A 27,182-nucleotide genomic window follows, 5' to 3' on the forward strand; every position below is an offset into this window, starting at 1 on the left:
TAAGCATGAGAATGAAAATAGCATACAATATTATATACTCTCGCCCTATGACAGCTGGGATAGGCTCCAGCACCCCCCGCGACCCTGAAAGGGATAAGCGGAAGCGAATGGATGGATGGATATTATATACTATATTACCTAAGAAAACAGAAGAGCACAATAAACTGACCAATTGTAAGAATGTGCACATATGCATAAAGCCCGAGTGTATGATAAACAGATACAAGTTTATGTCTAAAAGAAGGTGTTTCCTTTTTTTCTCTTGGCTGTATTCTACTTTGTGCCGTGGAAATACTTTAAATGTATGTATATGAAAACAAAAAGCTCCCAATGGAACATCGGGTATTTGCTTCCATAGTTATAGCAATAATGTGTGGTGTCTAAAGGACATTCATCTTTCGGTATTCAAGATTGTACATGAGAACATGTCATCAAAGCTGTTGTGTAACAACAGGACACAGTGCCAAGAAGGTTATCTCTGAGATTGTTAAAATAATACCCTAAACTGGCATGTAAACAAAATGCATCACTGCAGAGTTGGTCAAAAGTTGAGCTCGAGTGAAGACACGGTAGTATTTTGTATGTCTGAAAACACGTAAAAAAGTTGTTAGCAAGAGATAGTTATCCATTTGCTGAATGATATCTAAGTAGATAAGTAAAGTTTATTTATTAGGCGCTTTTCATAGACAGGCAGTCACAAAGTGCCATATACAAAAGATTAAAAAAAACAAGAATGTTAGGTACCAAAATAGAAAAATACAAAAGATTAAATAAAACACAGTAAGATTAACAAGTAGCTTTAAGATAAAATTATTAATCAATAAAAAAAACACTCAACAGAAAGCCTGTTTCAACAGAAAAGAAAAAAGATAACTGCTTGAAATCGGTAAGTTGGAATGAGACAATGAGATGTCAGTTATTTATGTTAAACCGACTGCACCGCCCTACACAGTTCTAACCACATCATCAAGTTCGCTGACGACACAACCGTGGTTGGACTCGTGAGCAGCAACAACGAGTCGACGTGCAAAGGTTTAGCAGCTGGCGTTCTGGTGCAGCGAGAACCTGTCACTGAATGTGAACAAAACCAGGGAGATGATTGTCGACTCGCTCCACCCACACACCACTCAGCATCCACGGTTCCACAGTAGAGACTGTTAACAGCATCAAGTTCCTGGGAGTTCACATCTCAGAAGACCTCACCTGGACCACCAACACCACCTCCATCACCAAAAAGGCCCAGCAGCACCTCCACTTCCTGAGACACCTGAAGCAGGCCAACCTTCTTCCTCTCATCCTCACCATGCTCTACAGGGACACCATAGAGAGTGTTCTGACAGCTGCAACTCCGTGTCGTTCGGCAAATGCAAAGTCGGCGATCTCGGCCAGCTCCAACGGATTGTTAAAGCAGCTGCCAAGATCATTGGAACATCTCTCCCTCTGCTACAGGACATCTTGCACAAGAGCTGCATCAGTGAGGCCTCCTGCATCGTTCTTGACCCCTCACACCCCTCACATGGACTCTTTTCTCTCCTTCCATTTGACAGACGCTGTCGCAGCATCGGGACCCAATCCTTCAGACTTCAAGATAGCATTTTCCCACAAGCCATCAAGCTCTTGAACTCACTACCAGCTCTCCCACTCCCCCCCACCACACACACCCACACAAACCGTTAACTGCCTCTATTGCACTCCACATACCACTGCCTTTGTAATGCAGATGCTGCTCTATGGACAATCCTTACTCTCAGGAATTCTGCTCATGTTTACAAGCTGCCACACTGGTCACTTTAAATCACTTCAAGGTCTCTTTAAACCATTCAAACTGTAAATTGTAAATTTAAATTGTTATTGATCCTTTTACCTTAGTCTTAAAGTGTATATTTATTTCTTACTCTTCTTATATTTCTTGTTTGTCTTTTGCACAGAATGTAACTGGAGCCTCGTCGTCTTGTCTCCCTATATACTGTACTGTATATAGCGGATATGACAATAAAGTTTACTCTGACTTTGACTTTGAAACACAATTCTTACATTTGATTTCTTTGTTATATTATTTATCCTTTGTTATATTATTTATCCTATTTATATCCTTTTATTTTGTATTCACGCTTTTTTTTATATACAGTGCATGCACTGTGCAGAGCCTGACCTTAGTGTAAGACTGTAAGAATCCAAACATCACAACAGAGAATATCAAACACTGTCCCATAGTGCGTAGAAATAAATTTGGTTAAAAGATCATGCTCTAATGAGAGAAGATCATTTAATGCCTGTGCAGTGCTGCAACCTCAACAGGACAAAAGGCTGCCAAAATTCACATTTTGGACAGAGAAGCGTAAAAGAGGCCATCTATGTCCAATATAAATAACCATAATTGAACAGGGGGAGTGAGTTATGACATCAACTGTTAGCCACCTACAATGCAATGCTACAATGTAGTCTTGAGTTTGTTTCCCAGGTGCCTCAATCCCCACTCCTTTTTTGCATCAGGTGACCTCAGCAGGCCTGATGATATGATGTTTTCACTGATGGAATACTCTGGTGGTAATTACCCAATCTATTTTTTACAGCTTGACTAATGTGATGACACACATCGTTAATTAGTCCAGTAAAACAGCAAAATGTGTAAGAGAAGAGAGAAAGCTTGAAATGGACACACATGCAGAAGCCAACGTGAAAATAAGCAGACGTTACTAACACATTCACATGCATATACATATTAGCCACCTAGCTTAATTGTTTATTGATTAAGGGCCCTGGAATGTACTTCATACCTTTCTTGCAATGTCTTGGCTTTAAATATATTATCTCCCCTTGCTAATACTGCAACTTCTGCATGTGTGTCCATTTCACACTTTGGAGAGATAAAGCATGAAATGGACATGGTGGACCAGAATGCCTATTACACCCTGTGCTGTGATATCGGGTTGGATTAATCGCGTGTCAATGACCCTCCTAAAGGACAATGATTTATTACATGATTATGCTTTTTCTCCCACCAAACTTTCAACACAAGTCCACCTAATTCAAATTCATTTAAAAAAGTGTCTGTATGACCACCTCTCTAGTAAACTGGAAATATAATTTAATATGCATAAACAGATAGACAGGATCCTGATGATCTCCTTCTCTGTTTGACTCCAATCCAGCTGGAAAAGTGGCATGTTGGCTGTGGCACAGAGCAACAACATATCTCCACCCTCAGCAACCCCCTTCCCTCCCACACTTACACCTCTGATCCAATACACAAGCTTTAATCTTCCTGTATTCTAACCCTGTGCCCTATTTTCCAAAGCGCCCTATATCACAATCAGAATCCGAATACTTTATTATCAGAGAAAATGATGTGGTCAAAGTTGCTTCAAGACATTAAGAACAGTAACTAACTAAACTAAATTAAATTAAATAATTCTATAAATAATAAAGTAACAAAATATTACAAAATAGTATTAATGAATACAAATAATATATAATTACAATTATAAAAATCTATCATATTGACTTTGTTATTTTCTCTGTAGACGATATGCAGATATTAAGGCTCTGCAACTATTGCAGTGCGTACTTGTGCTTTAGATGGAGGAATTGTACAGCTAGATAGCCACAGGCAGGAATGAAAGATGAAACCATTCATGCATATTGGCCCAATTCCCTTAATAGTATTCACTGAGAACTTTAAAACAGCAGATGTAATATGAGACAGAGCAATGACCCATGCCAAAGAATTCATTCTTGAAGCTGACAATAAAGGTTTAAGTAAGACTAAGCAAAAGACTGCAGTAAATTCATTCATCATCAGAATAGTTTCCGATTGAGCTGCAGACTCATCTCTCTCAATCAAACTAACTCGGTACAAGCAAAGAAGTCTTCTCCATCACTAACATTGCAACAAATCCGACAGACTGTTGAAAAAGTTGCTCTATAACACAAAACTGGCCAAAACTTTTACAGACGATCTTTTAGCTAACTTGGGTTTGGAGAATATTTAAAATAGAAATGCTGCAATGCAAACTTGGGATATGAAGTTTAAAAGATGTGATCATTCACTATTGTTCAAAATGTCCTGTACCCCCAAATTAATTAAAGTGCCACACTAAATCACTGTAAATGTCACCGTACTGGATCTGTTTTTTGAATAATTAACATCCTTTGATTTAGTATTATTCATAGATTTGGTTTTCCTTACTGTTCTCCTTGTGTGTTTCATATTTGCCATGGTCTGTGTGTAGGCAGGCAGGAAAAAGGACCCAAGTGCAGGACTCGTGGAGGCAGAAGTGAACTCAAAACAACCACAGGTTTATTGCTGGCGAAATGCAAAACTCAAAATGGCACATGAACGGAACACACAGGCAGGAACGGTGGTACGACACGACAACGAGCGCTGAAGGAAACACACTATAAATACAGAGGCAAACACACGGGGAACAAGGACCAAAAGGGGAACACAGCTAATGCAAATTAACTGACGGGACCAGGTAGACGCAAAACTAGAAACATCAACATAAGACACAGACCTTCAAAGTAAAATAGGAAATCCATAGACAAAACTCAGAGGCACTGAACCAAATCTATATTAACCCTCTCAAGGCAGGCGTTGCCGATTTGCAACAGTTAAAAACTAACAACCTGATTACCCCACATACATATTTTATAAGTTTTTTTTTACTCAGAAATACCACTGCAGGACTTGGTTGTGCATTACCAACAAAAAGTTTAATTTGAGCCTGAGAGGGTTAAACACTAGAAATAACAAATTACAATAATAATACGCAAAACACTGAGACACAGACACAGGACCATAACATAGTCTTTAGGTTTCTGTTTCTACGCCTTCCCATGCTCTAGGTTTCATGTCTTAGTGTCTAGTCCGTGTCTTTGTGAATGTCTCTTGTTTCTTGTTTTACTTTTACAGTCTTGGGTCCTATTTCAGTTTTTTCAGTGTTTTCAGTTTTGCTTCCTCCCCGTTCGTTATGTGGGACCACTTCCAGCTGTGCTCTTCTCCTTTGTCTCATTCCCGCGTTACTCCCTTGTGTATTTAAGCCCTGTGTTTTCCTCTGCCCTTGTTACCATCATGTTGCTGTGTGTCTCTCCCTGTTTTCCTCGTTTCCCTGAGTGGTTCTAGTTAACTCACGGCTTAGGTTATGTTTTGTGTTTTATATTGCTGCCTCTTTGAGTTATTCCTGTGTGTGTTGAGTCCTGCCTTTGGGTCCACATCCTGCCTACCACAGCACTAACCTTGACAGAACGACGCAACCAAGACATGGACCCAGCGGACTCAGCCCGAAAGAGGTACCTTTTCAGGGATTCAGAGCCCGGTGAGGTGAGGTTCCCATGTCTTGGACGTAAGGACAATATCTGTTGGACTTAATGCCTTTGAGGCGATCCTCGGGCCTCACTTGCACCTTGCTGCATTCTGAGACGGCTGCATGCCCTATGCAGCTCCAGCCAGCTCCACCTCAGCCAGATGTTTCCACACCGTCTGGTCCTGGTTCTGCTTGGCCAGAGGTTTCCACACTGTCTGGTTCTGTACCTGTCTCTGCTGGGGGCTCTGGAGAGTCAATCCAGCCATCTGTGGCTTCCACACCCCCGCCTGTTTCTGCTGGGGGCTCTGGAGAGTCCGCTCAACTGCCTGCGGCTGCCACACTGCCACCTGCTCAGCTGCCTTCGGCTTCTGCTCCGCCACCAGGTTCAGCTCTATCTCTGCCAGAGGTCAACACGCCTGCCCATCTACATCCTGCACTGCCTGCATGTCCACATCCAACCACCTAACCACACCAACACCAGCCCCCTTCCAGGTCACCTGAAGATTTCCACTCCCATTTTCTTCCCTGTTGGGGTCCTGGAGGGTCCCTTCTGCACCACCGCTGCTTCCCACACAGTCGGCCTCCGGACCTGCTTTGGAGCTGCCGCCTTCAACGCAGTCGGCCTCCTGAACTGTCTCGTCGCAGGCGATCCCCAGAACTGTTTTTTCAATGTTGTGGACTCTGTTTTTCCCTCATGTCTCCATGCCTTGTCAAATAAAGCTGCCTCTTTGAGTTATCCCCGTGTGTGTTGAGTCCTGCATTTGGGTAACATCCTGCCTGCCATAACACTAACCTTAACAGTAAATCTACAACATGGTCTCTGTGGGTGACCACGCACGTGCAGACACACATATCCCATACACACAGGTAACTTTTCGCTCTGTCTTCCTATGTGCAATAGTACCAAGTGCAATCTTCCCAATATAACAAAGTATTTTATTCTATTTTGTACAGTATTTTTTTTATTTATATAGTATTTTGTTCTATTTTGTATAGTATGTTCTTTTTTTATCTTATTCTATTCAATTGTTTTATTTCTTAATCTTTACTGCACTTAACTTGTGACCACAAATTTCCCACTTGTGGGACTAAAAGGTTTATCTTATCTTATCTGCCAAGGTAAATAGTAAATAGGACTACTTTACAGCAGTACTGGGGTATTTATTTTTTTCTAACGCAATGCAATGCCACTTAGGGCTGTGCGATATGACCAAAATCTCATATTCCGATATAAGAATTCTATCGTCCGATAACGATATAAATCACAAAAATGTAACATTTTCTGTAAATTCTGTGAATCTCGGGCAGCTCGACTTGCGGAAATTGTTTCCAGCTGCGCGTCATGTAGCTGAAGTCGAGTGTTTTAACAGATGCATGAAACTATACATTTCTAGACATAAGTTGTAACGGCCGCCGTTTTCTTTGTGAGTATTTATTACACAGCGTGCTGCGGGGAAAACCCTGTTCTAACATTTGAGTCTAAGGTTTATTTTTTAGCACCTGGCGGCTCTTTTTTACTTCTCATCCGTAAATAATCTGCTCTTTCACGTGATTCAGTTTATTTTGTCCGTCTGTATTGTGGTTACATTAAATATAAGAGAAAGAGAGAACTTTAAGAAATTAATATAGCCAGTGCAGTGACCATCAGAACGATGAAAAAATATTGCCGTAAACAGTTTATTTTGCGACACCACGAAACAAACGATAGCGTAAAATGAAACGATAGACGTTTTTATATCGTCATCCGATATATATCGTTATATCGAACAGCCCTAATGCCACTTCTGATTTGCCTATGTTTAACTTGAATAATTAGTTTTGAACAGGTAAATGTCATTTTTAAATCCATTAACAGTTTCTCAGAAAATACTCTGGCTTATCCCAAATATGCCAATTACCCTTGGGCAAGATAGTAACCCCACGTTGCTCTCCGATGCATCCATTGGAGTATGAAAGTGCGTGAATGGTAGTCAGTAAGCACTTAAAAGCATAGAAGACAGTGCTTGTGTGAATGGGTAATGTGGCATGTTGTATATAGGAAGTAGAAAAGCGCTATATAAAAATCAGTCCATCTACCATCTAATCTACATACATATATATAGCACAAAGTAGAATTTCAGTTACCATCATATTCTAATCCTTTTCCCAAAATTTAAGTCAGTTTACACATGTTAACATGAATGAAATTACTGACAAAGAGGGGGGGAAATCAGTTTTACAAGACAAACGGCAGCCCTGGTGGAGTCTAGATGGGAAAATAGCATTAATAAACAATGAAGCTTTATGACAAATCACATTGTAATTCATCAAAGCTAGTTCACAAGATTTATTTTTTCTGTCTTCTGGATCCAGCTTACTAAATTGTACTAAGCTATCATTTTAAAATATCACTGATAAGCGTTTCCTAATTAGCTCATATCCCATATTAAATACCCTCCTTGCTTATCTTAGCCTAATTTATTTCAAAGTAGTTCTTTTACTCATCGGGTGTAGCTGAACTTGCACCAGCATGGGAACGTTGCAATGTGGATCCTGAATAATATTTAACTACTGCAGTTATTCTATTTTCATATACCCTTTACATTCACATCAAACTTATTTTGTAAACACTATAATTGTGCACACCGAGGGAATATCTTGATCTTGTTGAACAATAAACAGCATAAGTTACAACAGCTTTCTTACATGTACCAGGGTATTTCAAGCTATAAATGTAAAATTTGACAAAAAACAAACCTATCTGACAAACACTACTTTTCAGAATAATTTATACCAGAGAGGCCCAACGTAAACGACATATCCTGATATTTTTAAGTAAAACAAAGCCACTATAAACTTTGTTGTTACAGTTTTTGTAGTTCGACCTAAATAGAGCAGCTATCCGTCTTTTCCAGCCGAGAAGTTGAAAGGATACAAAAAATAAAGAACACAGAATGTTGAACTCAGCTGTCTATCCATGAAAATATTCAGTAAGTTAACATGATGAAAGTAATTGAGGGCGATAGGACTAGCTAAAATAATTAACATACTAGCAGTTATTTTTTCGAAGTAAACAGAATTACGTCCCTGCTGCTGCCGTAATTCAAGTCAGTCCACACGGAAGATTCATCCAATGTACGGAGTGTATACACCGTGTTTACAAGCCAGGCATTCAGATAAAACCACCCAAAGTAAAGAGAGTAAACGAAGAAACTCACCTCGGAGAGAAACGTCCACACGGAACTTGGATTTAGATTGAGTTTCACTGTTTGCTAGTTTCACAATCTTGTGGACTGGGAAATTGAGTGAAAACAGTCTTTAGCTACTACCGTAACTGCGCACCGCTTTTGCAACCCCCTCCCTCTCTGTCTGCAGTTCACACACAGACCATGAGTGCTGCTAAACCGCACACTTTGATTCCTCTGATAGAATCAGTTTTCTTTCCGACATTATCTCATATTTTTGACCCGAGTTTCTCCAACGGGAGTACCAATAATTAGACAGTTGAAACACGCGTTGGCTTTACAGGCAGAATCGAGAAACTGTTTAACTTTAACTGATTTCAGGATTCAACCATTTCATTGTTATCTTCCATTCTATCGCCTGTGTCTGAAGAGGAAAACACCAGAGTGATAATATAGCACATATTAATTCAATTAATTTGTTTTACAGTATTCTTGTAAATATTGTAGTTATTGAATATTTAAACTTGTTTAATTGAAGTTCATAATTATTCTAAAACTATGACATTGACAGCAGTACACTTAAATCGTAATTTACCAGCAATCAAGGATATGTCTTAAGATCCATCTTTGACGTATCAAAATCATCATGATAATCCTTTATTAATTCCAGGGAAATTATATGGTCACAGTTGCTCCAAGACAAGAACAGTAATTAGATACATTAAATTAAATAACACAATATACTACAAAGTTACAAAATATAACAAATAGGTCTAATAAATACAAATAGCTCGAATTATAATTAGAAATATCCCAGCAGTAGTACTCCTGGCTTAGCAGGTGATATGCACTAATAGACTGGGGTGCCAACCAAGGACACAGTGGTAAAGACTGGAGAGACAACTGAAAGCTTGGAAAGAGGGGCAGCCAATAGGGGCAGGGAGAGCTAACATCTCAGTGTGCTTCTTCCAAGAGGAAGAATGCAAGCTACAGATTCGACATCAAAACCATACCCACAGGTGAGCCAAAAGAGGCAGGGTTGGCATAAGGGGGAGACAAGTGATTCTTTGGGCCCATTACTGACAGAGTCCCTAGAAAGCAGTTGAACACTCTTATTTATTTATTTATTTATTGTTGTTTAAGACAATTATTAATTAATTATGACCATAATTGTAAACGTGCTTGTTTCCTAGCATTAGTTGGATTTTTTTTTTTTTTTTTTTTTTTGCAACAGAATAAAATACAGTCAGCCTTTGACCCCGCCTCCCCCTCTTTATTTCATGATTTGGTTTGGTCCAAATACCAAAGGGGCTCAATTATAGGGGAAGACTCGGTTTTAAAAAAAGAAAAGACAGACAGGTAGGAATTCAATTCATAGCAAAATCTATATGAAATAAACTGCTTGACTTTGGATTACTTCATTCTAATAATGTGTTTGTGTTATTGTAGCTAACATTTGGTGCAGGCAGACTCTTCTATATAGAAGATTCACTTCATTTATCTGATGACCTGATGCCGGGCCAAACAGAACAAACTCAGGCTTAGCGATCCCACTCCCGTTTCCTCATTCCCACACTCCTGACACTTAAACCAGTGCGACTAATATCTAAAGAAGCAGGTGAGTTCTTTTATGTCAAAAATGTGTCTGCTCTTCATTTCTCAAACTCAAACAACCCTGCAGCATCACTGAGAGTTAAAAACTGTCTAACTGTCTTTCATCTTTAATAAAATCAGTGTGACTTCTTTATCAGGTGTAACAATAAAATTTTAACATCCAGGCATCCATGAAAAACAGGATTTATGAAGTTTAACTGAGTAATACGTTAACAGGGAGTTAGCTCGCTAATTTACATCTTAAGATGATATACCATGTTCTTACAGGGATTTCTGAAAAATTAAAGCTCTGCCATCACTTTGGACATGAATGAAGACAGAAAACTAAACAGTAGCGACATCACTCAAGTTAGGCTAACTGGTATATAAACCTTTATTAGTCCCACATGTGTGAAATGTTTTGGTCACAGCAGAAAGTACAAGTTAAGAGCAGTAAAAAATCTAGGAAATATTGCAATAACTGCCATTTAGATGTTGAATTCCCAGCAGTAACTTAGTCTGACATTTCTGTAGTTATTGATTACGAGATTCTTGATTTTTCTGACTGGGTGGGTTTAGACAGAATTTGATATTGCTTATGAGAGATCGATGCACTGACTGACCTCCTTAAAAAACTGTCTTAAGAAACTCACTTTACCAAGACTGAGATGAAGGAAATTGAAATGCATCCATTTAGTAATGGCAGAGAAGCATTCACTAAGGCAGGAGATAGGGCTGTACGATATGATGAAATATATTGGATGACGAAATGAAAACATCTATGATTTATATGCTATTATAATATGCTATATTCTATTATATGCTATCGTCTGTTTTGTGGTGTTGCTAAATACACTGTTTATGGCAATATTTTTCATCGGGGCACAGAGAATATACCAGCATAGCCAGTGAAGATGAAGCAGAACCAGGTAGCTCCAAACAGAGGGACCAGTCAAAACAAATCGAGGATCTTATTCCTAAATGAGGGGCCATATAAATAAGCTTTCAAAAATTAAAGAACAGTATTTGTCTCTTATATACAATACATCTATATATACATTGTAAAAGATACTTGTCTTTGAGATGAAGATATAAAGTGATAGGAAATATAAATAAATAAACAGCTCAGTATTTGAAACTAAGTTAAATTTCACTGCTGTAAGTTTTTAATTGAATACATTTCATTTATTAATGTAATAAATTTAATATTGGCATATTACATTTACATTACCTAAGGGAGATGACACTAGTGTCATGAACAACATTAGATAATAAACAAACAAACAAACAAACATAATTTTTCACTGGTGCAGCCTACTTAAGATCAAAGTGGGCTGTGTGGCCAAATTTGTAAAATGAGCTTTACACCCCTGGTCTAGACTTTCAGACTAAAGACATGCAGGATCATCACTATGTTTTGTGATCTGAGAAGGGATCCCCTTCACCAAAAGAGTGAAAATCCAAAAGAGAGAAACACAACTGGCATCTAGATTAAACCTCATCCTTTTCATACTCACCACAAGCTTCATGTCCTAAACTAAAAATGTTCAAGGTTCAAGGTTCTTTATTTGTCACATGCAGGCTACATTTCACTGTGTGTTATACTTGTATAACTATGCATGTGACAAATAAAGAACCTTCTCAGATCACAAAACATAGTGATGATCCTGCATGTCTTTAGTCAGAAAGTCGAGACCAGGGGTGTAAAGCTCATTTTACAAATTTTGTAAATTTTGCTTTGATCTTAAGTGGGCTGCATATACACACACACATATATATACACATATACGTGTATATATATATATATATACACATACACACATACACATATACATATATATATACACACATATACATATATATATACACACATATACATATATATATACACACATATACATATACATATATATATATATATATATATATATATATATATATATATATACATATATATATATATATATATATATACATATATATATATATATATATATATATATATATATATATATATATATATATATACACATACATACATACATACATACATATATATATATATATATATATATATATACACACACACATTGGGTGAATGTGCAGTAGTAGCAGCAAGCAGGTGAATTCTGTACATTAATATGAATAGACATCTGACTATTTTACAGGATAGACAATATAAACATATTTAAAATTAAAGGAATTGAAATGTACATTGTGCCTTGGTTTAGTGTCTGGAAGAGTCCTGTCTCAGTCAATTATAGATGATGTGAGAGGGCGGGTGTGTGTGTTTAGGGCACGGATGGCTTGGGGATAGAAGCTCCTCTTGAGTCTCTCTGTCCTTGCCCGGAAGATGCGGAACCTTCTACCAGAATGCAGAAGTTGGAACAGTTTGTTGCCAGGATGGGACGGGTCCTTCAGTATCTGCGCTGCTCTAGTCCGGCATCTCCTGGTGTAGGTGTCCTGAAGTGGGGGGAGAGCAATCCTGCAGCAGCGTTCTGCTGTACGGATCACTCTCTGGAGAGCTTTTTGGTCCTTCACACAGCTGTTCCCAAACCACGATGTCATGTTCTGTGTGAGGATGCTCTCCACAGCGCCTGTATAGAAAATCCTGAGGATCTTTGGAGAGACCCTGAACTTCTTCAGTTGTCGTAGGTGATACAGGCGCTGCCTAGCCTTTTTGGTCTGGACCTGAATGTGGGCAGCCCATGTCAGGTCTGAGGAGATGTGGACACCAAGATACTTGAAGGACTGCACCCTCTCCACTGGAGCTCCATTGATGATAATGGGCTTGTAGTCTCTGTGCTGACCCCTTCTGAAGTCCACCACCAGCTCCTTGGTCTTGCTGACGTTCAGCTGGAGGTGGTTGTCCTGGCACCACGATGCCAGATTCTTCACTTCATCCATGTAGGCCGCCTCATCGTTGTTGGAGATGGCACCCAACACCACTGTGTCGTCAGCAAACTTCACAATGGTGTTGGAGCCATGGGTGGCCACACAGTCTGAAGTGTAGAGGGAGTAGAGCAGTGGCGAGAGGACACATCCCTGAGGTGCTCCTGTGTTGATGGTGATGCTGTTGGAGAAGCACCTGCCCACCCTCACCACCTGAGTTCTGCCAGTGAGGAAGTCCAACACCCATGCACACAGACGGCTGTTAAGTCCCAGATCCCTCAGCTTTGTGAACAGTCTGCAGGGCACTATTGTGTTAAACGCTGAACTGTAATCAACAAACAGCATTCGCACATAGTTACCCTGTTTCTTGTCCACGTGGCTGAGAGTGGTGTGTAGGACGTGGGCGATGGCATCCTCTGTGGATCTGGGGTGGCTGTAGCTCAGGTGGCAGAGCAGGTCAGCCACTAATCAGAAGGTCGGTGGTTCGATCCCAGGCTGCATCCTGGCTGCATGCCAAATATCCTTGGGCAAGATACTAACCCCATGTTTGCTTACTGGTGGTGGTCAGAGGGCCCGGTGGCGCCTTTGTCCGGCAGCCTCGCCTCTGTCAGTGCGCCCCAGGGCAGCTGTGGCTACAATGTAGCTTGCTATCGCCAGTGTGTGAATGGGTGGATGACTGAATGTAGTGTGAAGCGCTTTGGGGTCCTATGGACTAGAAAAGCGCTATACAAATGCAGGCCATTTACTCTGTGGATCTGTTGGATCTGTAGGCGAACTGCAGCGGATCTGTAGTGTCTGGGATGGAGGAGGAGATGATGTTCTTCAGCAGCCTCTCAAACACCTTCATTACTACCGAGGTCAGTGCAACTGGCCGGTAATCGTTCAGGGATGAGGGTTTGCTGTTCTTGGGCACAGGGATGATGGTGGATCTTTTGAAGCATGTGGGGACCACAGACTTCGCCAGGGACTCGTTGAAGATGTGCATAAACATTCCTATTTATTCTTGTTATCATTGCAATTATAATTACCCATTATAATTACAATAGACATGTGACCCTTCCATTGCTCTATAGCTGACAACAAACCAGCTAAACAACAAAAACAGCTAGTTATAAGCTAATATTATGCCAGTGTCCAAAAAACTGCATAAACGTTTGAAAGAGCTTATGAACAGTTTGATTAAATTTTCAAGCAAGTTTCACTAATGGTGGGTAACAGAGACTAACAGCAACTCACGGTGGCAAAAGCAACAGTGCATATTGACAGAAAAGTTCAGGATATGCTCAGCAACTCACCTCAGTATCGCTATTATCCAAAACAAAGTGAAGTTCGCTGTTTCATTAACTTGTGTTAGACTCTAACAAAATTTTATAGCCTCCTCACTACAGATGAACTGTGGCCAGTTGTTTGTCCTACAGCAGCCACTGTACCTATTATAATGCACTAGAAATCGGAGGGATAGAAAAACAGAACTCAGTTGACTGCAATTTGGAATCTACTGACACCTAGTGGTGAGATTTTACAAACTAAAACTTTAAGTTGCACTTATAAGGGTTAACCCTCCTGTTATGTTGGTTTCCAGGAACACCAATTATGCTCCTGGGTTAATTTGACCCAGGGCAAATTTACTCATCCAAAAGTGTCAGAAACACTGGCATTGATTGTTTTACAATTTTCTTTTATAATTTTGATTTTTTTCATTTTCTGTAGTGATGCAGATGACATGTGACATCTCTTCTGTTCTGAGTCAATCTGACCCGCAACATAACAGGAGGGTTAAAGGTGGGGGCCACAGTAGCAGGTGAGCTTGAGATGAAGCTGGGGGATCAGCAGGAGCAGTGGCGGTGCCACTAACCGATCCAGGACGGTGCTGATGCCCAGCCTCTGTAGGACAGAGTTGTCCAGGTGTCTGTGCAGAAAATATGCAGCAAAGGAGTGACACAAGGGAAACTCCGCTATCTTCGCCACCACTACGCATCAGACATAGCCCGTCTGCCTAGTTGCCTCCAGCAACCACTGGGAAACCGCTTGTTTTTTCACATTCACTTCTCCTTACACCCCAGTTTTCTTTGGTTAGTAAAACATAACCCCCACATTGACTGGACTGACAATAAAATTAACAGTTGGAGTTTAGATCAGGTTCCACCAGCTCCATCTCAGTCACTACACCTGCCCCCAATTGAACTTCTGTACCCTCTGAATATCATGATTTATAGGTTTTCAGTACAGATAAAGCTTTCTCCCTGCCACCTCATAGACCTTATGACTGCACCATAGACCTCCTACCCAGCACACCACTCCTCTCCAGCCAGCTATACAACCTGTAGCAGCCAGAGAGGGTCAGGAGCCTGTTAGGATCATCTGTCCATCTTCCACTCTGGTAGGTGCCAGTTTTTTCTTTGTGGATAAGAAGGATGAGACACTGAGACCCTGCACTGACTATTGTGGGCTAAATAAATTCACTGGGAAGAATAAGTACCCCCTGCTGCTAATCAGTTCTGCTTTTGAGGCCCTATAAGGAGCCACTGTTTTCCCTAAACTCGACCTCTGTAATGTTTATCATTTGCGAGGGGAATGAATGGAAGAAGACTTTTTACACTCCTCTTGAACACTCCAAGCTCCTGCTGTGTTCCAGGCTCTGGTAAAAGATGTTTTGAGAGGTTTTCTGAATGCACTCATCTTTGTTTACCTTGATGATATATTAACTTTTTGCAGGTCTCTGGAAAAAGTTAGGATTGTAGAGTGCAGCACCTGTTGGAAAATAGAGTCTATGTAATGGCTGAAAAATGTGAATTCCACTCATCATCTGCCACTTTTCTGGGCTACATTCTCACCAGAGGCCAGGTGAACACTGACCCAGTCAAGATTAGGGTTGTGATGGAGTGGCCCACACACACCTCCCAGAAAATGTTTCAACGATTCCTCGGCTGCTTATGGTGAAACTGGCATTGGAGGAGCGGCGGCATTGGCTGGAAGGGGCCGAGCATCCATTTATTATTTGGACTGATCATAAAAATCTCAGCTAAAATGTTAAATACCTGTCAAATTTGCTTGTCTTTGTTGTTTGGACAATTGAATTGAAACATTTCTTTTCTGCCAGCGTCCTGAAATGAAAATCCCGAGGCCCTCTCTCTCCAGTATTCAGAAAATGCCAGCGGTAGAAGCCACAACTACTTCTGCCCTCATCCTGCACCGTTGGTTCATTAACTTGGGACATAGAAGAAACCATCCAATGAGCTGCAAGACAAACTTGACCCAGGCTCAGCCCCCACCCTCCCCACCAATCATTGCTATGTTTCTGCTGCTGCATATTCTGCTGTGATCCACACCGCCTGCTTCGCCTGCCACCACAGGGTGACCTTGGGGTGCTTCCTTCTCGACTATGTGGCAGCATGCACGATCTATGCAAGAAACAAAAGGCTCAACCACGAGCTTGAGACCCTGCTCTGCATCACTACAAAAAAAATCCCTCCTCTTGGTCCACATGGTTATCCTGGGTCAAGTATGCTCATAGCTCTCTTACCTATTCTGCCATAGGTCTATCCCCACTCGAAGCATCTCTAGGCTACCAGCCACCTCTGTTCCCAACCACTGAGATTCACCTAGTTTCCTGGGTACAACATCATCTCCAGCAGAGTAGATAAATCTGGGAGCAGAATTGAGAAGCTTAAAATAAGAAATATGCAAAAGGTATAGCTCACTGCTAAGCACTTTCCCTTGAAATCCTTGACCCACAAATTGGCTCCACGTTACATTGGTCCCTACGAAGTGGATTCTGTGATCAGCGCCACTGCCACAAGTTGCCTTCAACACTATGCATCCATCCCACTTTTCATGTCTCACAAATCAAACCTGTTCGGTCCATTCTATGATGCCCTGTAGTCCACATGATGATGCTGATATTGCTCGGTAAGTGCTTATGAAGAATAAATCAGTTAAATGTGTTCTTTGGTACACAAAACTTTGAGTGTTCAGTTAGAGTAGAAAAGTATATATGCAAAGCATTTTGTTTACCATTCTGGTAGAGATAATGGGAAGGTGGCACGCACTAGACATGTATATAATAGGCTAGGCTGACATATCAGTGTCATCTTTTTAAAAAAAAAAATTGATCTTTGGCCTTTTTCAGCTTTATTGGACAGAGCAGTGAAGAGTGACAGGAAAGCGGAGGGGGAGAGAGAGAAAGAGGAAGACATGTGTCAAAGGGCCTCTGGTTGGACTTGAACCCAGACTGGCAGCTCTCCGCCATGTGGCATAGGGTTGCCAGCTCATCCCAGCGAGCTAAAATGGCACCCTATCAGCATCTGAGTTTGAGTTGTCATTTTCACTACTCAAACTCAGAAGCTCACAAGTGATACGTTAGTTGTTTTTTTGTTTTTTTGTTTTGTTTTTGTTTTTTGCCTGTCCTGTTTGTCACTGTAGCAATCAGAATTATTGTCTGAAGACTGATAAAAATGCCCAACAGATTTATATTCCCAAGTGGATTATTACTGGTCTACTTGATTGATCTTGTGTGTTTGTTTGTAACTTTTAAGTTATTACAATAGGAACAGAAAATGACCATGGGATAAGAAAGGGAAAGACGTAGACAAGAGAAGTTTAGAAAAAGGAGAGGGAAAGAAAATTGAGGGGAAGATGGACAGTGAGAAAAGACACAAAAAATTTGCTAGAAGAAAACAAGTAAAAAGAGAACAACACAGTAGGGAGACCACAGCTACGACCTAGATAATCATAACTAACAGTAAATAATAAATATTATATGCTACTGAGCAGCACACAAGACCGAAACTCAAGATATGTTTAGAGACAGCAGCCAAGGAAGATGGTGTGTGTCTGAGCACAACTCTGTGCACAACTGTGGGCGTGAGCGTGCTTGTATTCAAAAGGTTTCTCCATGTAACTGTCTAATAGTAGGTGTGGGAAGCCATAGCCCTGCCCCCCAGGTCATGAAGTAAAGTGATTTGTTAGTTGATATCGGGAGTTTCAATTCAGTCACAGTAAATTTACTTTTCTTGCCCCCACCTCTGAACTTTGAAGTGGAAGAATGCTTCTCAACAAAGGCTGTACAATGAAATTTACCCTTCTCATGTCTCAAATTCGTAATGCAGAAATTTGAGTCTGCATTACATCATAACCTCCTGGTTTTGCTGTTGAGTTTTGCCATGGGAAACACTGAGGCTGGGTTACATCAACCTCTTTGAAATCTAATTCTAGCTATATTTTTGATCAACAACCCTTCCTTTAGCAGTATAGAAAAAGCTGAAAACATGAGGAGAACCACAAGGAAATATTGTATTTTAGCTGGTTTTTGATTTGGCTGCAAAAAGGATACCATGATGAAATTAAATAACATGGGAGATGTTCCACAGACTCCAAAATAGCCATTGCTTATAGCCTTTTATTTCACTGCAACAGTAATTCCCCAAGTGTAGGCTGGGGCTCACCCAGTTGGTCAGTCTAATAACAGAAATGATAAAAATTCTGCTTAAAATTACTTAGAAATGTTACATATTATATACATTTGTTCATTTATATAGATACTGAATTTAAACTGGTAATATGAGGCGGTTCCTTTGTGATGTTACTCATTACGCTGACCTCAGTTTCCTTTACTTGTACTGAAGTTTGTGTCCTAGTGGCAGGTGGATCACACATTGTTTTAACAGTTTGCATATGACTGCGTAACATTAGCAATTTATAGCCAGGCCAGCATGCTATACAGGAACATCTGTGCCGAGTATTGCCTGGAAGTCTTGGGGTCAAAATGGGAGACGCCCCCTAGGGTGGTGGAGAATGACCAAGCTAGTCCAGATACAGACAGACAAACTGGTGATGGCTAACCAACCAGACACAGTAGTGGTGAGCAAGCAGAGGATAGATGTTGCCATGGTCTGTGAGAGTGTCTGAGGTTTCTCCTCTGCTAGCTGTCCATCCTGGCTCATCCTCATTCCCCACCTGCCGTGGCTACAAGCAAGCCATCAATCAGCCATCCAGTACTTGAGACTGGCGTTGACTTCCAATCTCTGCCAGACCCTCTGCTACCCCATAGTGGCAACTTGGCTCTTGCATACTTAAATCTAACAAATCCTCTTTTGTATAACCTTGTGTCTCTTTGTGTTTCTTGCTACTTCTGTCCAGGACCATTACCCACCACACCTACAGTTGATTCTCCCCTTCTGGATTCCTCTCTCCGCTCACCCAAAAGAGCTCACGGACTAGCTCCTCTGACAACGCTCACACAAACTCCCTCTGCCTGCCCTCCTCCCTGCCATTCACCTCTGGATCACACAGGTCAACTGGATTGACTCACTCTTACCCTGTTGGACACTTGCACGGTTTCCCCCCCTCCTTCCGGATCCTGGTCTCCCATCTAACCAGTAAGCAGTTTCCCTAATTCTAATTATTACCTGGCATTTCCTCCAGCTCCCTCACTAATCCATCTCAAACATACTACCACAAAACTCGGACATTAGAACAGTCATTTTCACTTCTCAAACTACATTTCTCATTTATACATTGATCAGACTTACATTTTAATTGAGCTTTGATTAAAAATAAACATGCTTTATTATTAGGAAATAGAAAAAAGCTCTGTTTTACCACTGATCATTTTTAATGATATAAAGGCGGATATTAAGACCTTTGAACCTCTCTTAGTTATGAGGCTGCCACAGGGGGACTTTAATCTCTTTCTACCCCCTAGTATCACAACACTATCTTCCTGATGTAGTCATGGATTTGTTGTTTCATCCTGGATGATCGTCCTAACACTCACTAGTTCTTGGACTCCGTATAGAAATCCAGCACCGTCTTATCTCATTCACTCACGTACACCAACACACGCACCCAACAGGCCATTTTTAACATGGACAGGCGGGGAGGGGAGCGATTCTTCTGCGTCTCATAGGGACCTTGATCACTAAGGGACGTAGATATTAAAGGTAGGAGATTCCCTTCCCTGCTACCCCCAAGTGGTTGCCACTGTCTCAGCTTTAAATGCCTCAGCTTTATAGATTTTAAATATTTCAGTATTGTTTTGGACGGATGAGACATTTCAACTAAGGAAAATTGATTGCGTTTGGACAACAAAAGCTGTTTTGAATGAATGAATCCAAAATAGATCCAGATGGCATGAGCTGTGAAATGACCAAAGCTGAACTGGATCCAGGACTGATCCGCTTTCAATGAACCTTATCTGTTTTAGGTCCATCCTGCAGTGCAAGCAGACTCAGACACAGTTTGCTTATCCTTCATGGAGCCTATATCTTCAGGCAGATCCGGTTCTGGGTCAGTCCAGTGAGACTGATTTTGGTGATTTTCAGTGGAAAATCTGTTGAGATTCAGACTTTGAACCTTTAAAATGTTGTTTGACATCATTCAATGACTGAATCTCAATCTCACAGAATTTTAATGAGATTGAATCTCAACACATTTCAACATGAAATGTAATCAGATTACAATCAGACTGTCTGTAGCTGCTTTTAAAATGTCACTCTAAATACATTTAGTTCCGTTTTAGAGTCTTAAAGTCCATTTCCAAGATCCTGCTGTGACAGACATTTTTCCAATCAACACATTGTGTTCCAATCAACACAAGAAATGATTGGTTATTGATCACTGTGCGACATACAGTAAATGTTTGCAGTACAAGAAAACTGACAATACAATAGCTGCATTATGTAGATAGAGTGACAGCTTTTGCAGATTTTATTCTGAGGTGATAAAAAAAAAATCAGTAGTCACTGTCATTGTATATTGATGACCAAATAACTGCAAAGCAATCAACTAATGTTCATCTGAGATTTCAGTGTTAGCATAGAGTAACGTAAACATGTACAAATTAATTTGCTCTTCTATGCACATTGTGTCATGACCCTGGGTTTTGTACCCAGCGTTTTCTGTTATGGACCCTGTTACTGGTTTGATATTTTCTGTTTGATGTTATTGGAGTTTTCAGTTTGGATATTACCATTGCCTAGATTATGTTTTCATTCTGATATTGTTATCCCTGTCTTCCTATGTTCCCCATGCCTGGCCTGTGTTTCTGTGCTATTTCCCATGTTTAGTCTTCTAAAGCTCAAAACCAGCCACCAGCCTCCCACCTCCTGACCTCCAGGACCCCGAACTCCAGCAGGTCCCTGGAAACCATGAAAACCACTGTTGGTCTTAACTACACAATAATTATGATTTAAGAATCCCTTCACCTCAATCCAGTATATGGGCTTTGTGTGATCCCTGCCCGCACAACAGCGCCCTCCTCTGGCTCACATCTGCCATCACCTGTCAGTTCATGCAACATGGTTGCAGCTATGCTGTGTTGGAGTTGTAGTGGGAATTCCTTTACTTTTGAAAGATCAAACGTCCCACAACTTAAAGTCCACAAGCCACTGCTGCATTGAGGTAATATTTCGTACGCAGGCAAAAGAAGTCCATTGTCCAAACGTTTTAGTTGAAAGTTTTGGTTTTGGTTTATTTATCCATCTTGGCAAGCAATAACAAGATCCTTCCTGCTGCTTCTCCTGCTCTGGTAAAAAACCATAGGCCCACCCCAATGCATGCTGGTCCTATACCAGTCTCTTTATTTATAGAAACAAAATGGCCCTACAGCTCTTACTAATTTAGCAAAATAACAACAAACAAACAAATCATTTAAAACAAAATATTAACCGACAAATAAACCCCAAAATATAAGTAAACTAACAACAAACATTAACTAATTTCACAAAAAATAAATAAATAAATAAATAAATAAATAAATAAATAAATAAATAAATAAATAAATAAAGAACAAATAGCTCCAACACTCCGGCCCCTAATTGTGCATACAATCACAATTACTTTAAAGTCCCAAAAGGAGGAGCTATTCCCTTAAACAAATCCTTAATTTTCATTGAGGATTTTCTTCACGATGAGGCTTCCAGTAGCAAAATAAGTTTTGTCACTGGCCTTTCCAAAACACTGGTCCTTGTTTGTAGTCTCACAGAACGCACCAAGCCTTTTGCATCCTGGTTTACATTTAAGACTTTCGCCATCATCCATGATCCTCTTGGAGCTGTAGCGTCTGCAATTAAAACAACATCTCCAGGTATAAGACATCTTTTAGTCCTCATCCATTTTTGTCTTTCTTGCATCAAAGGTAGGTACTCAGAAAGCCATCTCTTCCAACTCTGCCATGTACTGTACCTGTTTCCACCTTTTCCTGACATGCAAATCACTTGGATGAAACAGTCCTGGTGGAAAAACTGGTTTATTTTTCAGCAACAACAAGTGATTGGGTGTCAGTGCTTCAAGATCATTTGAGTCATCTGAAACTTTAGTAATGGGTCTGTCGTTCATTATAGCTTCAACCTCACATAAAACTGTTTGGAGTCCTTCATCATCCATTTCTTTCTGACCTTCCGGATCATTCTAATTCAAACCTGCAGTAAGCAACTCTTTCCTCTTCTGTGCCAACAACACCAAGACCTCTTTCATCTTTAAAAGCCAGGCTACAGAGATTTTAAGTTTTGCCCAAGATGAGAAGTAGAGGATAAAATAGCTGGTAGGATTTTGTAATTCCCTCACAATGGCATTCATTGTCAGGTCCCTTTTGACCTCTGGGTCATCTGCAGAAATTACACTGTACTCCACATCCAGTTTAGGCCATTCCTTTTCTGACTTCTAGAGAAATTCTGGCCCTTTTATCCATCTCCTACATTTGAGGAAATCCCCAGCTCTCATGCCTCTGGATGCGTCATCTGCAGGATTCTCCTTAGAAGAAACGTATCTCCACTGCTTCACATCTGTTGCTTCTCGAATGACAGCAATTCTGTTTGCAACAAAAGTATTGAATCTTCTGGTTTCATTGGAGATGTATTTCAGTACTGTTGTACTATCAGTCCAAAAAACTGATTTTTCCAACCTGACCTGCAGCTCCTTTTGCAGAAGCCTGTCCACCCGAACTGCAAGAACTGCAGCCGTCAATTCCAACCTGGGAATTGTAGTTTGCTTGAGAGGAGCAACTCTAGCCTTTCCCAGGATAAAAGCAACATGTGTGACGTTATTCTTTTCCAACTTTAAATATGACACCGTTCCATACCCATCTTGACTTGCATCAGAAAAATGATGAAGTTGTGCCCTATCTGGTCTTCCAAAGCAATTTGGTTTAATGCAACGTTCCACTTCGAACTTTGAAATCAGCTGGAGATCCTCCAGCCAATCACGCCACCGCTGGGAAAGAGAGTGGGGAATAACTTCATCCCACTTCAAATTTTGTCGGCAAAGCTGTTGTAGCAACAGTTTAGCTGGCATACTGAAGGGAGACAAGATTCCCAAAGGATCATACAGTGAGCTGACCACAGACAAAATTCCCCTTCTGGTTGTTGGACGGTCCTGCAGGGAGGTTCTGAACTGGAACTTGTCTGTTGCTATGCACCACTGTAAACCCAGTGCTCTCTCAACTGGAAGTTGATCTGTGTCCAAATCCAGATCCTTAATTTCCTTTGCTCTTCTTTCCTCTGGGATTGACATGAGCACTGTGCGACTGTTGCTGATCCATTTTGAAAGCTTAAATCCTCCTTTAGCGCAGATATCTGTCAGTCTATTCACCATGTGCTCTGCCTCCTCTTCTGAAGCAACAGATTTCAAACAATCATCCACATAAAAGTTTCTTTTGACTGTATCAACCACTTCAGCTGGAAACTGTTGTGCCTTATCATCTGCAGTTCTCTGTAGAGCATAATTTGCACAGCTTGGCGAAGATACAGCTCCAAACAAATGCACTCTCATCCTGCATTCCTGTGCAGACCTTGAAGTGTTGCCATGTTGCCACCACAGGAAACGGAGAAAGTTGACATGTTTTTCTGAGACGTGCACTTGGTGAAACATGGAATCAATGTCCGCCATTAGTGCAACAGGCTCTTGTCTAAATCTGATCAGAACCCCAACCAGCGAGTTTGTGAGATCAGGTCCCCGTAGAAGCTGACTGTTCAATGATGCTCCTTTATAAGTTGTTCCACAGTCAAATACAACTCTTAATTTGCCCTTTGTGGGATGATACACTCCATGATGAGGGATGTACCACACCTTTCCATCATCTTTGTGCAACTCATCTACAGGCACAAACTCGGCATATCCTTGTTCAAGCATGTTGTTTACACATTCAGTGTATTCATCCTTATAATGAGTATCCCTTTCGAATCTCCGTCTGAGACTCTGGAGACGCTGCTCTGCGACACAGAGGTTATTTGGCAAACTGGAACCTTCTCTCCTGAAAGGCAAATCAATGTGATAATGATTTCCAATAAGCTTTATTGAACTACTAACAATATCCATGAAACACAGATCCTCTCTAGACATTTCAGTCTGCTCCTCTGATGATCTTTCATTAAAATCATGATTGTACTGTTTAATCAACATTTCTTCAAGACGCTCAACAGAAATCCTATTGGCTGTTACAGCAGTGCAGTTGGTTTTATTTCCACTGTTACTTCCAGTGCGCAGGGGACCATTTATGACCCAGCCAACTTTTGTTTTTACAGCATAAGGTCCACCTCCCACACTGTTTATCACCTTCCATGGCTCCAAAACATTGGAAGCATCAGTGCCTATCAGTAGCTCCACATCTGCATTAACGTTGTAAAGTTTAACAGGTTTTAGATGAGGCCACTGATCGATGTCGCCTTGCTGGGGAATATTAACTGTAGAAACTGGCATAGTCTTTTGAGTCAAAACATCTGGCAATGGCATGAAATCATTTCCTTCCAAACCAGACACTTCCAAACCAGACAGAACTTGTGTACTAACAATCCTATCTTGACTCATTGTTCTCAAAAAGATATTGGTCTTTTTACCTTTTACATTCAGCCTTTTTGCCAAAGTTTCTGTACAGAATGTACCTGAACTTCCAGGATCCAAAAACGCATAGGTTTGCACAATTTTATTGCTCTTTTGGCTCTTAACTTGAACTGGAACTATAGAAAAAATTGCATCAACTTCATGACCAGCCCCAATATACCCACATGTCTGAGTGGTTGCAGTTGAAAAGTTGACATTAGAGTTTGTCCTCTGTTGAGTTTGTTCCGAAGACGCACCTGGATCCTTTCGCTCTATGTGAAGAACCCCTGGGTGTCTTTGGTGACACACGTCGCAATCCAAACGACTCCTACAGTCTTTGCTTGTGTGACCAACTTTTAAACAACCAAAACAAATTCCCCTTTCCTTGATAAAAGTCAACTTATCCTGATGCGTTTTAGCTTTAAACTGCTTACAATTCTCTAGTAAATGATTGCTATGTGAACAAAACAAACAACTATGCAGAACGGCAGAAGTTGTTCTGCTTCCAGTTGATTGAGCTTTGATTCCTGGCACTGTACTGACATTAGTGGCAAAACTACTTCCTTTTCTCCTTTGCTTGGTAGAACTTGAAGCTTTAAAGCTGCTTCCAGATTGTGAGTCTTGGATGTTGCCAAACACTGGATCTGATGCTACTTTTACCTGTTTTATTATAAAGGCAACCAGATCAGTGAACACTGCTCTGTAACCATTTTGTTCCTGCAGTTCATAGGCAACAACTCTCCATTTTTCCCTCAATTTGTATGGAAGCTTCATAACAACCATTCTCATATTTGAGGGCAAATCCAACTCCTTCATATAAACAACTTGCTGTGTTAGATTCGAACATCCTTGAAGAAAAAGAGAGAATGACTGTAGACCTTTCACATCCTCACTTTTAATAGGTACCCAACTCACAATCCTCTCCATATATGCAGAGGCAATTTTATTTTCGTTCCCAAAATGTTCTTCAAGAAGATCTTTGGCTGTGGAATAGCCCTGCTCAGGAGGTAAGTGCTGACAACTATGCACCAAATCCCTAGGCTGCCCCCTAGTGAACTGCTCTAAAAAATGCAAACAGTCGCTCCAGTTATCAGTTTTATCTTCCACTCCATTTTCAAAGGCATTCATAAATGATCTGTACTGTAAAGGGTCTCCATCAAACACAGGGATGTTTCTGGCGGGGAGGACAGAAGATAAGTTTTGTTTTACAAGCAAAGTAGTGATGTCATTTTGTTTTTGCATAATATTTACAATCTCCTTCGTGCAATTCCCAGTCAAAGTATGAGACTGAGGCTGTGTTTGCTGCGTCACTTGCGCTGAATCATCAACCTGATGTTGGGTTTGACTTTGTCTAGGTACAATTACTTGTGATTCAGATGCAGAATTTATACCAGAGTAATCTCTTGATGTTGGAACAAATGTATCGGCACAAGGATTTAAACTAGGCGCTTCTTGTACGTGCCCTCTTTCAAAATAAGAGTTCATTCCATCAGAATGCTCAGAGCTACAAAATGAATTTATTTTTAAGACACGAAGCTTTGCATTAGTGGCTGCCAGCTCTGTTTCCAAGGATAATGTCTCCTTTTCTTTTCTCAGTTTTTCCTCTTGCGCTTCGATAGAATGTTTTTTCTTTAATGCAGCGAGTCGCTCCATGAGCGCTGCCTTGTCAGCCGCAGCTTTAATGCATGCGGAAGATGTTGATGAAATTCGACTTTGCTGTGACAAGGTTTTTGAAGGTGGTTTTACACTTGAGATATTAGAGACACTGTCTTCAGGTTTTATTTCATCCAAACTTTCAACAGCTTTATCATTACGAACAGTATTGCTTTGTTCAGTATACGGCTCACCCGCCTCCTGCAACCAAACCTTTACTTTGTCCATAAAAACAGAGAAGGCTGTCACCTTCGACTGAAAATGTGCATTTTGCCTTTTCACTTCATCTTCTGGCAGTGGCAAACTTAAAAAGGATTCTTGCAAAGCGTTTGCATCTTGATAGCATTTAATAAACTTCCCAAATTCAGAAGACACTTCCTTAACGTTCTCATATGAGGTCATTAAAGCGGAAATTTTCCCCATGTACTTAGATGCTTGCTTACACATTGAACTGCGCTTTTCTTGGCATGTCTTTATATACAAATCCAAACCTTTTGGCGTAAATTTAATGCTTCTTTTCTCTGCTTGCATCTCAGTGTCATCCTCTCGTTTACTCTTAATATCCGACATTTTTATTGTCCTCTTGGATTATTTCAAACTTCATAAAGATGTACAGCACACTGAGAGTCCATAGCCTGAAGTACAAACATGACATCCATTTACCTGCCTTTTGCAGCGGACAAACATTTCCACAGAGGGCGTTGGCATGTTTCAATTAGCGATCCAATTTTGCACCACTTTAGTACGTCAAAACTCAGTT

General features: G+C 40.6%; 2 protein-coding genes across 3 annotated transcripts in view; both read right to left on the bottom strand.

Annotated features, from left to right (window-relative positions):
• The window catches only part of ankrd6b (ankyrin repeat domain 6b), a 74,493-nt gene extending 65,695 nt beyond the window's left edge, over nt 1-8,798 (bottom strand). Inside the window, exon 1 of one of the 2 annotated variants that reach the window (XM_085432938.1) lies at nt 8,504-8,798. The gene's annotated coding sequence lies outside the window, so the exon portion shown is untranslated. The remainder of the gene's footprint in view (nt 1-8,503) is intronic. The other variant, XM_085432939.1, reaches the window with a different exon arrangement.
• Nucleotides 8,799-14,731: 5,933 nt separating this feature from the next.
• Nucleotides 14,732-27,009, bottom strand: LOC146692766 (uncharacterized). The gene is made up of 3 exons (XM_085433509.1): nt 26,081-27,009; nt 16,479-16,621; nt 14,732-14,864 (listed from the first exon to the last, which is right to left on the bottom strand). The coding sequence occupies exons 1-3, from the start codon at nt 26,990-26,992 to the stop codon at nt 14,732-14,734; spliced, it is 1,188 nt and encodes a 395-aa protein (XP_085289635.1). The 5' UTR covers nt 26,993-27,009.
• Between the last annotated feature and the right edge of the window lie 173 nt (nt 27,010-27,182).

Source organism: Copadichromis virginalis, linkage group LG15, assembly GCF_057382275.1.
Source record: "Copadichromis virginalis isolate Kocher_CV1m ecotype Utaka linkage group LG15, C_Virginalis_male_GT1.1, whole genome shotgun sequence".
Taxonomy (NCBI): domain Eukaryota; kingdom Metazoa; phylum Chordata; class Actinopteri; order Cichliformes; family Cichlidae; genus Copadichromis; species Copadichromis virginalis.

What these genes read in the sequence shown, in the direction of transcription:
- LOC146692766 (XM_085433509.1), bottom strand. Translation starts at nt 26,992, where the DNA reads ATGTCGGATATTAAGAGTAAACGAGAGGATGACACTGAGATGCAAGCA. An exon ending in AGGTTGATGATTCAGCGCAA is followed by an intron (nt 16,622 to 26,080) that starts GTGACGCAGCAA and finishes TCTTATTTTAAG; the next exon opens with CTTCTCAATTCTGCTCCCAG. An exon ending in ATAGACCTATGGCAGAATAG is followed by an intron (nt 14,865 to 16,478) that starts GTAAGAGAGCTA and finishes TTTTCTGCACAG; the next exon opens with ACACCTGGACAACTCTGTCC.